This window comes from Macaca thibetana, chromosome 1 (genome assembly GCF_024542745.1).
Source record: "Macaca thibetana thibetana isolate TM-01 chromosome 1, ASM2454274v1, whole genome shotgun sequence".
NCBI lineage: Eukaryota > Metazoa > Chordata > Mammalia > Primates > Cercopithecidae > Macaca > Macaca thibetana.
Window position 1 is genome coordinate 192,145,572 of NC_065578.1, and position 17,827 is coordinate 192,163,398.

Consider the following 17,827-nt stretch of genomic DNA (forward strand, 5'->3'; position numbering starts at 1 on the left):
AAAGCTTCCAGCATTTTTCAGAAAAGCATCTACAAACAGACTCAAGTTGTCAGGAGGGAAAGAAAAATCATTCTTCTTCTAAGGTCAGCTCCAAGACATTGTTGACTTCCCATTGTTTATGAATGATGAATGTCATCATCATTCTCTTCTATAAGGTCTTATCATTCTTGATATCTTTACTGTCTGTGGGACTGTCTATCTGGTCCTTGAGTGAGTTATAATTGTAAAGAGGGCTCAATTTTTTGATGTAGAAGAATTTAAGCAATTTTTGGAAGTTTTGATTAAGAGTTGCAGAGGTCAGTTTATTGGCTATTTTCTTAAAAATATCGTAGGTTATTTCAGCCAACTTTTTGGTCACAGGGTCTTCATCTCGGAGCAGTCGTTCAATAACTGTAATATCAGAAGAGACTTTAGTTCAAGTTATCTCTTTCTTAGAGGCCATGAAACTTTAATTCTAAACAGCCCTGCCACCTTTCACAGAGTGCCCCCTTCTCTCCATCTCTCCTCTTCATTCCCTCTGCATTTTGTAACTTTGACTGATAGCATTCAGGAAGTTTTATCATCTATCCCCACCAGACCCCATTAAAAGAAAAATGGGAATATTCACTAAAAATTACCGAGGACCTTTTATGTGTTGAGCATTTTTCTAGACAACATAAACAGGTATTTGTATGTTGAGGAAGAGGTTCATATTGGTCATAATGAAAAAGTTAAAATCAGTCTAAATGTTCATTAATAGGGAACTGCTTAAAAGTTAGGAATATAAAATGAAATACTACATATGTATTAACATATTGTAGGCCCCTATTTCTTGGCATAGAAAGATGTTTATATTATACAGCTAAGTGAAAAAAGTTATAAAACAGTTATGATAGTTAAAAATATATAATAGCTTTTATTCTTTAAAAATATCCTGGATAGGCAGGGCATGGTGGCTCATGCCTGTAATCCCAGCACTTTGGGAGACCAAGGCAGGCGGATCTTGAGGTCAGGAGATCAAGACCATCCTGGCTAACACGGTGAACCCTGTCCCTACTAAAAATACAAAAAATTAGCCAGGCGTGGTGGCCCACGCCTGTAGTACCAGTTACTCTGGAGGCTGAGGCAGCAGAATTGCTGGAACCGGGAGGCGGAGCTTTCACTGAGCAGAGATCACGCCACTGCACTCCAGCTGGGTGACAGAGGGAGACTCCGTCTCAAAAAAAAAAAAAAAAAAAAAAAAAGAAAAAAGAAAAAAAAACCGGGATAATACATAGACCAAAATGCTAATATCATTATACAAAATGCTAATATCATTATATCCAGATAGTGGACTATGAGAAATTACTATTTTATTTCTTGATAAAAGAAATAGAAACAAAGGGGGGAGATTTAGAAAACAGAGAGATGAGAAGGAGTAGGAGAGAGGGGAGTGAAAGAAGAAAATGACTGTAAGAAAGATGGAAAATTCTAGTGTTTGGCATTTAGCAGGTAGTCAAATATGTGTTGAATGAATGAGTGAGTGAGTGAATGAATGAATGGATGAATGAATGAATAAGGAAGGAAGGTAATGACGTATAAATGTAGGTCCGTGAATTATAATAAATGTACCACTCTGATGGGGGATGTCGATAATGGGGGAGGCTAAGCATTGGTGAGGAGAGAAGGCACTTGGGAAATCTCTGTACCTGCAGCTCAATATTGCTGTGAACCTGAAACTGTTCTAAAAAAAATAGTCTAGTAAGAAAGAAAGAGGAAGGAAGGCAGCCAACTTGTTTTTATAACTCACTGTTTGTAATTCTGACCCTGATGGGACAACAGACAGAGGCTAAGGGAGATTCCTAAGACCCAAACATTTTGATAGACTAATATTACCCTTTTTTAATTCCCTCCTCTGCAAATATATTGTACAATACTATCTACTAAAATGTGAATTCTCTGAGGGAAGAGACTGCTTTATTTGCAACTCTGTCGCTAGCAGTAAATAGTGCTGTCACATAAATATAAGAGATGCTAAAAAACATTTGTTAGATGAATGAGTAAATGAATTTTCAACTTTCCGAAGTTCCCAACGGCTCTAGGATGACAGTTCTCAGACAATCAGTGGAATACATGGAGTGACTGAAACAGGGAAAGAGAGTAAGAGGAAATAGAATAGAAAGAGAAAAAACATACATACCTCTTAGCCCAGTCCTTTCATTGATTCTTCCATAATTATCCAACCACTACTACCACCCTCTTCCTATCTGGCCTGGCACCCTAACAGAAATCATATGTGACTAGAATCACAAATAGTAAATGTACTTAGATTTATGCATAAAGATTTTGTTATAACCTCAATACTCACCATCAAGCATGACTTCAATTTCAACTCTAAGCAGTAAATGACCACCAGATTTTGCCAAATATCCTATGCACACAATAAAAATTAAAGTTACTGCAACATGCATTATGAAAATACATTTTCTGATGTTATCTGGCTACCTTCTTTGCTTTTTTCAAAGCAAAGCATCTCTAGATTATCCTTGAGTCATCTTTTAGTACTTTTAACTATTGTCTCATAAAATTGTTTATCGAAAGATATATGAGAGTATAAATGTGCACGAATCATACTCAACAGCTCGGTGAATGACCACAAAAGGAACACACCAGGCTACCACTTACATTATTAAATAGAGTATTAGCAGCATCCTGGAAGCCTCCTTAAAGCCTCTCCCAGTCTCCTCCTCCACCTTTCAGAATATATTCTTTTGTGTCTGCCTTCTTTTGCTTCACATGACATTTTAAGATTCATCCATGTTCTTTCATGTAGCAATAGTTTGTTCATTTCCATTGCTACATGGCAGAGGCTGGCAAACAAAGTTTTCTTGAGATACAGCCATTCACATTGGCTCATTTGTTTACATATCTATGACTGTTTTCACCCTACCACAGCAGAGTTGAAAAGTTGCAACAGAGACTATATGGTGCTCAAAGTCTAAAATATTTACTATTGGGCCTTTAACAGAAATAATTTGCTGAACCTGCTATATACTAGTGTATCTTATGAATGCATCATTTTTTTTAAATCCATTCTGCTGTTGATGGGCATTTGTGGTGTTTCCAGTTTGGGGCCATGATGAATAATGAAGTTATGGGCATTCTTGTACATGAATTTTGGCATGTATTTGTATAACTGCTGTTTGGTATATAACTAGTGGATTTACTGGGCATGCTTATGTTCAACTTTAGCAGTGGGGCTAAACAGTTATCCAAAGTGGCTGTACCAGTTTTCACTCCTACCAATAGTATGCTAACATTTTCATTGCTCTATGTCCTCCAAACAATTGATATTGTTAAAATTTTTCCTTTCAGTCATCCTCATAGGTTTGGTGATAATATCACATTGTAACTTTAATTTTCATTTTTTGTTGTTGATTAATAAGATCATATGTGTATTTACTGGCTATTTGGATGTCTTCTTTTCTGAAATGTTTATTCAGATAAGTCTCTTGCCTGCTTATATATTGAGTTATCTTTTTCTTTGTCACTTGTAGGCATTTTAAAGTTCTGAGCACTAATCTTTTTAAAATGGTGCATGTCTTACAATATCTTCTCCTATCTCATGGCTAAATTTCTCCATTTGCATTTGTGTTTTAACTAACAGAAATCCCTAATTTCAATGTAGTTTAATTTATCATCTTTACATTTATGGTTAGTTAATTTTGAGGTCCTGTTTAGGAAATGTTTGCTTGTCTCAAGCCATAAAGATATTCTCCTATATTTACTTCTGGAAGCTTTACTATTTTACCCTTTATGCTTGTATCTACCATCCAGCTGGAGTTATACAGCATGAAGTTGGGGTCAAGATATTTTTATATACCTGTATAGTTGATCCTGCACTGTTAAGAGAAAAACTGCTCTTACTTTACTGCTTGGCAGTGTCACCTAGATCATAAATTGTGTGTGGTCAATGTCTTGGCTCCATTCTGTCTGTCTATCATTGTGTCACTACTTCATGACCTTAATGTGTAATGCATCTTGATATCCCATGGTATAAGTCCTTCAACTCTAGTTTCTCTTTAAATTATCTTGGCTATTCTCAAACACTTAAGTTTTAATATAAAGTTTATAATCAGCTTGTCATGTTTCACACACACACCCAAAATCCTCAATGAGATTTTGTTTGGGAATATACTGAATCTATATAGATCAATTTGGGGAGAACTGACATCATCATAATATTTAATCTTTCAATAAATGAGCATAATATATCCTTGTATGGAACTCTTTTAAAAATTTTCTGTATGTTTTCCAGTTTTCTGTGCATTCATTTTGTGTATCATTTCTTTTAAGGTATTTGATGATTTTTGGTGCTATTGTATTGGTATTTTTTTAATTTTTATTTTTATTTCAATAGGCTTTGGGGGAAGAGGTGGTATTTGGTTACATGGTTGAGTCCTTTAGCAGTGATTTCTGAGATTTTGGTGCACCCATCACCTGAGCAGTGTACACAGTACCCAATATGTAGTCTTTTAAAAAAAATTGTAGAGGGAAACTTTCTTTTTTTCTTTCCATTATTTTTTAAAATATGTGAGTGCATATATAACCTTTCATTTCTTTTAAATAAACTTTTTGCACCTATTGACCCATCCTCTAAGTTTCTTCCCCTCACCTCCCACCCCCAAACAGGCCCTAGTGTGTGTTATTCCCCTCCCTGTGTCCATGTGTTCTCATTGTTCAACTCCCACTTATGAGTGAGAACATGTGGTGTTTGGTTTTCTGTTCCTGTGTTACTTAGCTGAGGATGATGGCTTCCAGCTTCATCCATGTCCCTGAAAAGGACATGATCTCATTTCTTTTTTATGGCTAGATAGTATTCCATGGTATATATGTACCACATTTTCTTTATCCAGTCTATCATTGATGGGCATTTGGATTGGTTCCATGACTTTGCTATTGTAAATAGTGCTGCAGTAAACATATGTGTGCATGTGTCTTTATAAAATGATTTGTATTCCTTTGGGTATATACCCAGTAATTGGATTTCTGGGTCAAATGGTATTTCTGGTTCTAGATCCTTGAGGAATTGCCACACTGTCTTCTACAATCGTTGAACTAACTTAAATTCCCACTAACAGTGTAAAAACATTCCCATTTCTCCACAGCCTCGCCAGCATCTATTGTTTCTTGACTTTTTAATAATCACCATTCTTACTGATGTGAGATGGTATCTGATTGTGGTTTTGATTTGCATTTCTCTAATGATCAGTGATGTTGAGCTTTTTTTCATAAGTTTGTTGGCCATGTAAAAGTCTTCTTTTGAGAAGTGTCTGTTCATATCCTTTGCCCACTTTTGCTACTTTGACCACTTCAGACTCTGATATTCTTTCTTCCACTTGGTTGATTCAGCTATTGATACTTGTTTTTTTCCTTGTAAATTTATTTAAGTTTCATGTAGATTCTGGATGCTAGACCTTTCTCAGATGGGTAGACTGCAAAAATTTTCTACCATTCTGTAGGTTGCCTATTCACTCTAATGATAGTTTCTTTTGCCGTGTAGAAGCTCTTTAGTTTAATTAGACCCCATTTGTCAATTTTGGCTTTTGTTGCTATTGCTTTTGGCATTTTTGTCATGAAGTCTTTGTCCATGTCTATGTCCTGAATGGTATTGCTTAGGTTTTCTTGTAGGGTTTTTGTGGTTTGGGGTTTACATTTAAGTATTTAAGCCATATTGAGTTAACTTTTGTATAAGGTGTCAGGAAGGGGTCCAGTTTCAGTTTTCTGCATATGGCTAGCCAGTTTTCCCAGCACCATTTATTAAATAGGGAATCCTTTCCCCATTGCTTGTTTTCGGCAGGTTTGTCGAAGGACAGATAGTTGTAGATATGGTGTTATTTCTGAGGTCTCTTTTCTGTTCCATTGGTCTATATGTCTGTTTTTTTTTCTTTTTTTTCTTTTTTTTTTAACCAGTACTGTGTTGTCGTGGTTACTGTAGCCTTGTAGTATAAAGTCAGGTAGCGTGATGCCTCCAGCTTTGTTCTTCCTGATTAGGATTGTTTTGGCTATATGGGATCTTTTTTGATCCTATATGAAATTTAAACTAGCTTTTTTCTAATTTTGTGAAGAATGTCAATAGTAGTATGATGGGAATAACATTGAATTTATAAATTACTTTGGGCAGTATGACCGTTTTCATGATATGGATTCTTCTTATTCATGAGGATGGAATGTTTTTCCTTTTTTTTTTTTTTTTCTGTCCTCTCTTATTTCCTTGACCCGTGGTTTGTAGTTCTCCTTGAAGAGGTCCTTTACATCCCTTGTTATCTGTATTCCAAGGTATTTTATTCTCTTCGTAGTAATTGTGAGTGGGAATTTATTCATAATTTGGCTCTCTGTTTGTCTATTGTTGGTGTAAAGAAAAGCTTGTAATATTTGCACATTGATTTTGTATCCTGATACTTTGCTAAAGTTGCTTATCAGCTTAAGGAGTTTTTGGGCTGAGATGATGTTGTCTTCTAAATATAAAATCATGTCATCTGCAAACAGAAACAATATGACTTGCTCTCTTCCTATTCGAATATGCTTTATTTGTTTCTCTTAACTGAAAGAATATATTTTGGTGTGTTTTCCCCCCCATATTTAGTGCTTCTTTCAGGTAGGCCTGGTGGTAACAAAATTCCTCAACATTTGCTTGTGTGGAAATGATTTTATTTCTCCTTCACTTATGAAGCTTATTTTGGCTGGATATGAAATTCTGGGTTGGAAATTCTTTTCTTTAAGAATGTTGAATTTGGCCCTCAATCTGTTCTGGTTTGCAGTGTTTCTGCTGAGTGGTTCACTCTTAGTCTGATTAGCTTCCCTTTGTAGGTGACCTGGCCTTTCTCTCTGGCTGCCCTTAACACTTTTTCCCTTATTTTGACCTTGGAGAATCTGATGATTATGTATCTTGGGGTTTGTCTTCTTGTGGAGTGTCTTAATGGTGTTCCCTCTCTTTTCCTGGATTTGCATGTTGGCATGTATTGCTAGGTTGGGGAAATCCTCCTGGGTAATATCCTGAAGTGTGTTTTCCAGCTTGTTTCTATTCGCCCCATCTCCTTCAGGTATTCCAGTCTATCACCGGTTCCATCTTTTCACAAAGTCCCGTTTCCTGGAGGCTTTGTTTGTTACTTTTCATTCTTTTCTCTCTAACCTTGCTTGCATGCCTTATTTCAATAAAGTGGTCTTCAAACTCTGATATTCTTTCTTCCACTTGGCTGATTTAGTTATTGACACTTGTGCATGCTTCACGAAGTTCCTGTGCTGTTTTTCAGCTCCATTAGGTCATTTCTGTTCCTCTCTAAACTGTTTATTCTAGTTAGCAGTTCCTCTAACCTTTTATCAAGGTGTTTAGCTTCTTTGCATTGGGTTAGAACATACTTCTTTAGCTCAGCATAGTTTTTTATTACCCATCTTCTGAAGCCTACTTCTGTCAATTCGTCCGTCTCATCCTCCGTGCAGTGCTGTGCCCTTGCTGGAGAGACATTGCAAACATTTGGAGAAGAGGCACTCTAGCTTTTTGGGTTTTCAGCATTTTGTCATTGATTCTTTCTCATCTTTCTGAATTTGCCTAGTTTTGATCTTTGAGGCTGCTGACCCTTGGATGAGGTATTTGTGAGGACTTTTTTGTTGTTGTTGCTTTTTGTTTGTTTTTCTTTCAATGGTCAGGTCCCTCTTCTGTAGGGCTGCTGCCATTTGCTGGGGGTCCATTTCACGCCCTATTCATCTGGTTCACTTCTGCATCTGGAGATGTCACTCAAGGAGGCTAGAAAACAGCAAAGATGGGTGCCTGCTCCATCTTCTGGCAGGGGCACTGACCTGATGCCAATTGGATCGCTCCTGTGTAGGGTTTCTGACAACCCCTGTTGGAGGGTCTCACCCAGTTGGGTGGCATGGGGAACAGGATCCATTTAATGAAGCACTTTGACCCTTGATGCAGGGGTGTGATTTGCTAGGGGGAAACCCACTCATCTGGGCTCCTGGATTCCTCAGAACTATCAGGAGGAAAGGCTATGTCTGCTGATTCACAGAGACTGCAGCTATCCTTCCCGCTAGAGGCTCAGGCCCAGAGAGATATGGGTTCTGTCCCTGAGCCTCTGGTTAGAGTTGTTGGATTTCCTGCAGGAAGCCCCACCCAGTGAGGAAGGATGAGTCAGGGTCAGGCCTGAAGAGATCCTCTGGCTGCAGTCTTCCACAGCTGGTGTGTTGGGCTGTTGGGGACACCTTTTGGGACCAAGCTGTCCAGTCCTACTGGTTCCAGCAGGGGAAAAGCACAGCCTGGAGCTATAGAGATGGATGCCACACTTCCCCTGCCCAGGGAACTTGACATGTTAGGCAGTTGTGAGTCCCAGTACTGGCTGCTGCCCCTTTCCCAAGAAGCTCAAATGGCTTAGACAGCAGGCAGCTGCAGCTGTGATGCTGGTCACCCCTCCTCCCCAGGGTCTTGATGGGTTTAAGCAGAATCCAGCTGAGACGCTATTGAGAATCTGCATGGCTCTGGGGTTAAGGCTCTAGGGCCCGGTGGTGTGGGTTCATGAGTGGGATCCTCTAATCTGTGGGTTTCATAGTTCCATGGAAAAATCACGGTCCCCCCCAGCTGGGAAGGATGCCTCCCTTGGCTGAGGGGTGGGGGTTCCTCTACCCATGTGGCTCTCAGATGGGCCACTGCACCACACTGCTTGCTCTTCCTTTCTCTCCATGGATCACACCAGCTGCCTAGTCAGTTCTGATGAGAGAACCTGGATACCTTGGTTGCCAGTGAAAGATTAATGCACTTATTATGGTTCTTTTCGATGGGAGCCTCCGATTGCCACTGTTTCTAGTTGGACATCTTGGCCAGTCAGTATGTTGTCTTTTATCCCTCATCCCTTCCCACCCTTTCCCCTGAGTGCCCAAAGTCCACTGTATCTTTTTTTTAAGTCTCATACTGTTGCACAAGCTGAAGTGCAGTGGAGCAACCTCGGTTCACTGCACCCTCCGCCTCCCAGGTTCTAGAGGTTCTACTGCCTCAGCCTCCCAATTAGCTGGAACTATAGGCACACGCCACCATGCCTGGCTAATTTCTTTTGTATTAGAGACGGGGTTTCACCATGTTGGCCAGGCTGGTCTTGAACTCCTGACCTCGTGATCTGCCCACCTCAGCCTCCCAAAGTGCTGGGATTACAGGCGTGAGCCACCGCACCTGGCCCATTGTATCATTCTTATGCCCTTGCATCCTCATAGCCTAGCTCCCACTTATGAGTGAGAACACAAGATGTTTGGTTTTCCATTCTTGAGTTACTTCACTTAGAATAATGATCTCCAGTTACATCCAGGTTGCTGCAAATGCCATTATTTCATTCCTTTTTAATGGCTGAGTAATATTTCACGGCATATATACACCACATTTTCTTTATCCATTCATTGATTGATGGATATTTAGGTCAGTTTTATATTTTTGCAGTTGCAAATTGTACTGCCGTAAACATGCATATGCAAGTGTCTTTTTTTGTATAATGACTTCTTTCCCTCTGGGTAGATACCCAGTAGTGGGATTGCTGGATCAAATGAACTTAACTTTTAGTTCAAATGAAGTTAAAGAACTTTTAGCTCAAGTGAACTTAAAGAACTTTTAGCTCAAGTGAACTTAAAGAACTTTTAGTTCAAGTGAACTTAAAGAACTTTTAGTTCTTTATGGACTCTCCACGTCATTTTCTGTAATGGCTGTACTAGTTTGCAATCCCACCAGCAGTGTAAAAGTGTTCCCTTTTCACCACATCCACACCAACATCTATGATTTTTTTAATTTTTAAATTATGGCTATTCTTGCAGAAGTAAGGTGGTATCACATTGTGGTTCTGATTTGCATTTTCCTGATAATTAGTGGTGTAGAGCATATTTTCATAGGTTTGTTGGCCATTTGTATATTTTCTTTTGAGAATTATCTATTCATGTTCTTAGCCCACTTTTTGATAGGATTGTTTCTTGTCAATTCGAGTTCCTTGTAGATTCTGGATATTAGTCTTTTGTTGGATGCATAGTTTGTGAAGATTCTCTCCCACTCTGTGGTTATTGCTCTACGCTGCTGATTATTTCCTTTGCTGTGCAGAAGCTTTTTAGTTTAATTAAGTCCCATCTGTTTATCTTATTTTTGTTGCATTTGCTTTTGGGTTCTTGGTCATGAAGTCTTTGCCTAAGCCAATGCCTAGAAAGGTTTCTTCTGATGCTATTTTTCTGGAATTTTTATGTTTCAGGTCTTAGAGTTAAGTATTTGATCCATCTTGAGTTAGTTTTTGTATAAGGTGAGAGATGAGAATCAACTTTTCATTCTTCTACATGTGGCTTGCCAATTATCCCAGCACAATTTGTTGAATAGGGTGTCATGTCCCCACTTTATATTTTTGTTTGTCGAAGATCAGTTGGCTGCACTTTATTTCTGGATTCTCTATTCTGCTTCATTGGTCTAAAAATTAAGCTTCTAATTATTTGTTGTTTATGTATAGAAATCCAATTGATCTTTGTATACTGATGTTGTATCTAGAAAACTTGCTAAACAGGTTAATTTGAGAACTTTTTTCTGAATTTCTGGAATGTTTAAAATATGCAATTATTTATTTGCTAATTTTGAATGTTTCAAATGTTTCATTTCCTTCTGTCCAAACTTAGTCATTTGTTTTGCCTTATTTTAGTTTTGGAAAATTCTTGGCCATCCTCTCTTACAGTGGTTCTTCTGCCTCATTCTTTCTCCTCTCTCTTTTTAAAATCTATATGTTAGACCATTTTTCCGTGTCTCATATTATCTTACACTCTTTTTATATTTTTCATTTTTATTTCTTCAAACTTTAATCTTTAGTTTGAATATTTTATTCTGACATATCCAATTCTATTTTAAGCTTTTTCTAATATGCTGCTGATTTCATCCATTGAGTTCTGCATTCCATTTCATTATTTAATCTTTTGAATACATTAATCATATTTATTTTAAAGGTATATCTAATAACTGCAATAATGATATATTCTTCATTCTATCTCTATTGTTTGTTTTCTCTTGTAATTAAAAAAGTCTACTTCTGGTTGTTTTTGATTAACTGTCAGCTATTGTGTATGAAATTCTGTGTAGAAAATTTGAGTCTCTGGGTAATTTATCTTCTTTCAGAAGGGATTTATTTTTGCTTCTGCCAGGCAGTTAAGCTAAAGGTATATCTTCTTTATCCAACCAGGGATTTAGATGTTCAAGGCTTTGTTCATTGTGAGGGCTGGTCTATTTCCAGTTTACTCTTTCTCCTAGGATGAATCCATCACAGATCCCCATTGAAAGTCTGGGAGTATTTGGGATCAAGACGAGGGCAACATTTTCAAACTGGGCTCATACAAAGTCAATCATTGTTTGGTGATCTGGCTGTGATGGCTACCATGAGCATTTGTCTTGGGCCTCAGAGCACTTGCTTTGAAGTGGGTGAAGGGTTCCCACAGCAAGCAGTGGATGTGGAGTGCACTCCAGAGATAGGCATTGAAATTGGGATCTTTCTTGTTGCAGGACAGGAGCAGAAGGAGAGTTTCTGAAGCTGCAGGAAGCTTTACAGCCAGGGATGCCTTTGAGACCTGAGATGACAGCTCTGTATATGTCGTTGCTAGGTGCCTCAACCTGTTCCCTTGGTCAGTCAGGAGAATGAGCCCTACTAGTTCCAAGGAGTAGTAGAGAGAATCCCATTCCTGCTCACCTGAATTAGAAGCATGGGCCACCCTTCTCTTCCTATGCAAAGAATTTCGTATAGCAGTGCTCCCTGCACTCCACACTAAGGCATATTTTCAGGCATTTGATGCACCTATTCACCTGCATTAGGAGCCTGCACCACCCCTTGCTTTCTGTGCAGAGATCTTGGTGCTGTAGCATTTTCTTTGCTCCATGCCCAGGGCACATTTCCAGGCATTTGGCTCACCCACTCCCTTGGATTAGGAGCCTGAGCTACCCCTGCCTTTCCCTGTGCAGTAGTGATTTCTCTGCTCCTTTCTGGGGCATTTCTAGGCATTTTTATGTACTCGCTTGCCTGGATTAGGAGCGTAAGCCACCCTTCCCTTTCTGAGAAGAGAACTTGGTGCAGCCAACTTGATGGTCTCTTCACTCTACACCTGGACATATCTCCTGGCATTTGGAGTACCCACTCTTCTAGATTAGGAGTTCTGGCTGTCTCTCCCTTCCCATGCAGAGAGCTTAGGGCAGTGGAGGTTCCTCTGCTCCGCACACAGGCACATCACTGGGTGCTTACTCCCTGGGTTCCCATAAGAGCTGGTGCTTATGACTCTGCCACGGGAGGAGTATGGATGGTCCTGCCTGGCCTGGCTCCACCCGGCTTGGTCCCCAACTCTGAGACTCAAATAACTGCAACAATGTGCTCAAATAAGCACAGTCAGAAATGATAATAATGACAAACAACTGATTCCACAGGAATACAAAAGATCATCAGAGACTACTATGAGCATCTCTCTGCACACAAACTATGAAATCTAGAAGAAATGTGTAAATTATTGGAAACATAAATCTCCCAAGATTGCGCCAAGAATAAATAGAAGTCCTGAACAGATCAATAACAAGTAGAAAAATTGAATCAGTAATTAATAAAAAGAAAAGAAAAGAAAAGAAAAAAGGTCCACGACCAGACTGATCCACAGTTGAATTCTACCAGACGTACAAGGAATAACTGATACCAATTCTATTAAAATTGCTCCAATTCCTATGAAGCCATCATTACCCTAATATCAAAGCATGGCAAAGGCACAAAACAAACTGAGGAGGAGGGAACCCTCCCTAACTCATTCTATGAAGCCATCACCGCAATATCAAAGAATGGCAAGGGTACAAAACAGAAAATGACAGGCCGCTATCCCTGATGAAAATATAAGAAAACTTTTTTAAAATTTAATTTAATTTGATTTTAAGTTCTGGGATACATGAGCAGGATGTGCAGGTTTGTTACATTAGGTAAATGTGTGCTATGGTGGTTTGCTGCACCTATCAACCCATCACCTAGGTGTTAAGCCTCACATGCATTGGCTATTTATCCTGTTGCTTTCCCTCCTCCCTGCCTCTGCCAGGTCCCAGTTTGTGTTGTTCCCTTCCCTTTTTCCATGTGTTCTCATTGTTCAGCTCCCATTTATAAGTGAGAATATGTGATGTTTGGTTTTCTGTTTCTGCATTAGTTTGCTGAGGATAATGGCTTCCAGCTTCATCCATGTCTGTGCAAATGACATGATCTCATTCCCTTTTACGGATGCATAGTATTCCATGGCATAGACATACCACATTTTCTTTATCTAATCTAGTATTGATGGATGTTTAGGCTTATTCTATGTCTTTGTTATTGTGTATAGTGCTGCCATGATCATACATGTTCATAGATCTTTATAATATAATGATTTATGCTCCTTTGGGTATATACCCAGTAATGAGATTGTTGGGTCAAATGATATTTCTGGTTTTAGGTCTTTGAGGAAATGCCACACTGTCTTCCACAATGTTTGAACTAATTTACCTTCCCACCAACAGTGTAAAAGCTTTCTATTTCTCCACAATCTCACTGGTATCTTTTATTGAAGAAAACATTTTCAACAAAATACTGGCAAATCAAATCCAACAGAACATGAAAAAGATAATATACCCCAATCAAGTAGGTTTCATTCCAAGGATGTAAGGATGATTCGACATAAAAAAATCAATAAATGTGATTCACCACATAAACAAAACTAAAAACAATAATCATCGCAATAAATGTACAAAAAGCATTTGATAAAATCCAGCTTTCCTTCATGAGAAAAACCCTTAACTAGGCACATAAGGAACATACCTCAAAATAATAAAAGCCTGTTTATTGCGGCACTATTCACAATAGCAAAGACTTGTAATCAACCCAAATGTCCATCAATGACAGACTGGATTAAGAAAATGTGGCACATATACACCATGGAATACTATGCAGCCATAAAAAAGGATGAGTTCATGTTGTTTGCAGGGACATGGATGCAGCTGGAAACCATCATTCTCAGCAAACTTTCACAAGAAGAGAAAACAAACACTGCATGTTCTCACTCATAGGTGGGAATTGAACAATGAGCACACTTGGACACAGGAAGGGGAACATCACACACTGGGGCCTGTTGTGGGGTGGGGGGAGGGGGGAGGGATAGCATTAGGAGATATACCTAATGTAAATGACGAGTTAATGGGTGCAGCACACCAACATGGCACATGTATACATATATAACCTGCATGTTGTGCACATGTACCCTAGAACATAAAGTATAATAAATTAATAATAAAAGCTATATATGACAAACCCACAACCAATATCTTACTGAATGGGGAAAAGATGAAACCACTCCTCCTAAGAACTAGAACAAGGCAATGTTGTCCACTCTCACCACTTCTATTCAATGCAGTACTGGAAGACTTAACTAGAGCAATCAGACAACAGAAATAAATAAAGGGCATCCAAACCGGAAAAGAGGATGTCAAATCATCCCTCTTCACTGATGATGTGATATACCTGCAGAAACCCTAAAGACTCCTCCAAAAGACTCCTATATTTGATAAATGACTTCAGTAAAGTTTTAGGATATAAAACCAACATACTGAAATCAGTAGCATTTTCATATGCCAACAAGGATAAAGCCAAGAGCCAAATCAAGAACTAAATCCCATCTACAATAGCTACAAAAAACCAAAATACTTAGAAATACATTTAACCAAGGAGGTGAGATATCTGTATAAGAAGAACTATAAAACACTGATGAAAGAAATTGTAGATGACACAAATTTTTAAAATCCCTGTTTCTTACCAAATACAAAAATTAAGAGAGATTAAAGACTTAAATATAAGACCCAAAACTATAAAATTATAAAAGAGAAACTAGGAAAAACTCTTCTGCACATTGGATTGGGTAAAGAAATTTTACTAAGTCTTCAAAAGAAAACACAACAGAAACAAAAACAGACAAATGGAACTTTATTAAACTAAAGTTTCTGCACAGTGAACGAAATAATCAGCTGAGTAAACAGACAATCCACAGGATGAGAGAAAGTATTTGCATAGTATGCATTTGACAAAGAACTAATATTCAGAATCTACAAAAAAATTCAAACAACTCAATAAGAAAGAAAATAGCCCAGGCATGGTGGCTCATGCCTGTAATCCTAGCACATTGGGAGGCCAAGGCAGGCAGATTGCTTGAGCCCAAGAGTTTGAGACCAGCCTGGGCAACATGGCAAAGCCACATTTTTACAAAAAAATAAAAAAATAAAAATACAAAAATTAGTCTGGTGTGGTAGTACAGGCCTATAGTTCCAGCTACTTAGGGGACTGAGTTGGGAAGACCACTTGAACTTGGGAGGTTGAGGCTGCATAAGCTGTGTTCATACCACTGCACTCTAGCCTGATCTGCAGAGGAGACCACGTCTCAAAAAAAAAAAAAAAAAAAAAAAAAAAAAAGAAAAAACTCATTAAAGAATGGGTAAAGAACATGAACAGATGAACAGACATTTTTCCAAAAGAAGACATGTAAGCGGCCAAGGAAAATAAAGAAATGGGGGATGTACCAAGGTGGTGGAATAGAAAGCTCCACTGATCATTACCCAGATCCCTGAGTCCCCTCTGACTAGGGTTGGTTTAAATGCTCCCTCTGTGGGTTGGCATTGGCTGAGTTTTATCTGGTTTTCCTTCCTGCTCTAACAGGGCAGCACTGAGTTTAGTGCCTCACAATTGCTGTGTTCTCCCTCACTCAGCACCCAGAGATCCTCTTAGCACCACACTGCTGCCACTGGGAATGGGGGTGGGGGGAGTGGAGTCAGTGATTCAGGACTGTTTTTTTTCTATCTCTGCAGTACCTCTTTCAGAGATACGAAGTTAAAACCAGGTACTATGCATGTTCACCTGACTTTGGGTTCTTATGAAGGCGTTTCTTCTGTGTAGGTGGTTTTTTACGTGTCAGCAGGGGTGGGTAATGATCAGCCAAGGCAGTGCTGGCATCAGCCCTCCCCTAACCCCAAACTACACAGCTTGTGGCTCCAAAAAAGACACTTTCCTTCCCCTTGAGGAGAGGAGAGAGAAAAGTGGGGAGGACTTTGTCTTGCATGTTGGATGCCAGCTCAGCCACAGCAGGATAGGTCACCAGTCAGAATCATGAGGCCCTGTTCCGGGTCCTAGCTCCCAGACATTTCTAAACATACCCTGGGCCAAAAGGGAACCCACTGCCTTGAAGGAAAAGACCTGACCTGGCAGCATTCATTACCTGCTAACGGAAGAGCCCTTGGTCCTTGAATAACCAGCAGCAATACCCAGGTACTACATTGTGGGCATTGGGTGAACCTCTGAGACTTGCTGGCTTCAGCTGAGACTCAGTACATTACCAGCTGTGGTGGCTATGGGACAAAACTCCTTCTGCTTGAGGAAAGCAGAGGAAAAAGTAAAGGGGACTTTCTTTTGCACCTTAGATCCCAGCATAGTTACAGGGGGCAGAGCATCAAGTGGGCTCTTGGGATCCTGGATTCCAGGACTTGACTTTTGGATGGGATTTTTTAGACCTGCCTTAGGCCAAGGGGAACCCACTGCCTTGAAGAGTGAATTGTGGGCCTGGTAGCATTCACCACAAGCTGACTTCAGAGTCCTTGGGCCTTAAGGGAACATCAGTGGTAGTTTGGCAGTACTCCTCGTGACCTGGGATTATTGTGTCTACAAGGTGAGGCTCCTCTGCCTTTGGAAAGGGGAAGGAAGAGTGGAAAGGATTGCATCTCAGTTTGAGGGCCAGCTAAGCTGCAATACAATGGAACACCAGGTAGACTTCCAAGGTTTTTGACCCTAGTCCCTGACTCCTGGACAGTCCTTCTGGACCCACCCATGTCCTAGGGGACCTCACTGTTCTGAAGGGAGGAACACAGGCCTGGCTGGCTTTGCCACATGCTAATCGTAGAGCTCCACAGGCTTTGAGGAACATGGGCCAAGGAGTGGTCACAGTAGGTCTTGGGTGAGACTCAGTGCTGTACTGGCTTCAGGTCGACCCGGTGCAGTCATAGTGGTGGTGGCCGCAGGGATGCTTGTGTAACTCTACCCCCAGCTTTAGGTGGTTCACAACAGAGAGACAGAGAGAATATGTTTGTTTGGCAGAAAGTAAGAGAAGAAACAAGGGTCCCTTCTTGATAATCCAGAGAATTCTCACAGATCTTGTCCAAGACGATCAAGGCAGTACCTCTATGAGTCTGCAAGAACCACAATGTTACTTGGCTTGGGGATACAAAGTGGATACAACTTACGTTACAACACCTAAGTCCTTTCAAATCTCTGCAAAGCCTTCCCGAGAAGGACAGCTACAAATAACCAAGATAATGAAGACTACAATAAATACCTAAGTCTTCAATGCCCAGACGCTGAAGAACATCTGCTATCATCAACACCATTCAGGAAAACATGACCTCACCAAATGAAGTAAATAAGGCACCACGGACCAATCATAGAGAAATAGAGATATGTGACCTTTCAGAGAATTTGAAATAGCTATGTTGAGTAAACTCAAAGAAATTCAATATAACACCAAGAAGGGATTCAGATTCTGTCAGATAAATTTAACAAAGAGATGAATGAAAAAGAATCAAGCAGAAATTCTGAGAGATGAAAAATGCAATAAGCATACTGTAGAATGCATTGGAGTACTTTAATGGCAGAATTCATCAAGCAAAAGAGAATTAGTGAGACTGAAGGCAGTGTATTTGAAAATAGAGCTGACAAAAGGAATAAAAAACAATGAAGCATGCCTACAAGATCTAGAAAATAGCCTCAAGAGGGCAAATCTAAGAGTCACTGGCCTT

The 17,827-nt window shown here is 39.5% G+C and overlaps 1 protein-coding gene across 1 annotated transcript in view; it reads right to left on the bottom strand.

Annotated features, from left to right (window-relative positions):
• Positions 1 to 136: 136 nt before the first annotated feature.
• The window catches only part of MROH9 (maestro heat like repeat family member 9), a 131,916-nt gene continuing 114,225 nt past the window's right edge, over positions 137 to 17,827 (bottom strand). Inside the window, exons 21-22 of the mRNA XM_050783869.1 lie at positions 2,327 to 2,389; positions 137 to 390 (exon numbers count right to left, since the gene is read on the bottom strand). Coding sequence (XP_050639826.1) covers positions 149 to 390; positions 2,327 to 2,389 — 305 coding nt within the window. The 3' untranslated portion in view covers positions 137 to 148. The remainder of the gene's footprint in view (positions 391 to 2,326; positions 2,390 to 17,827) is intronic.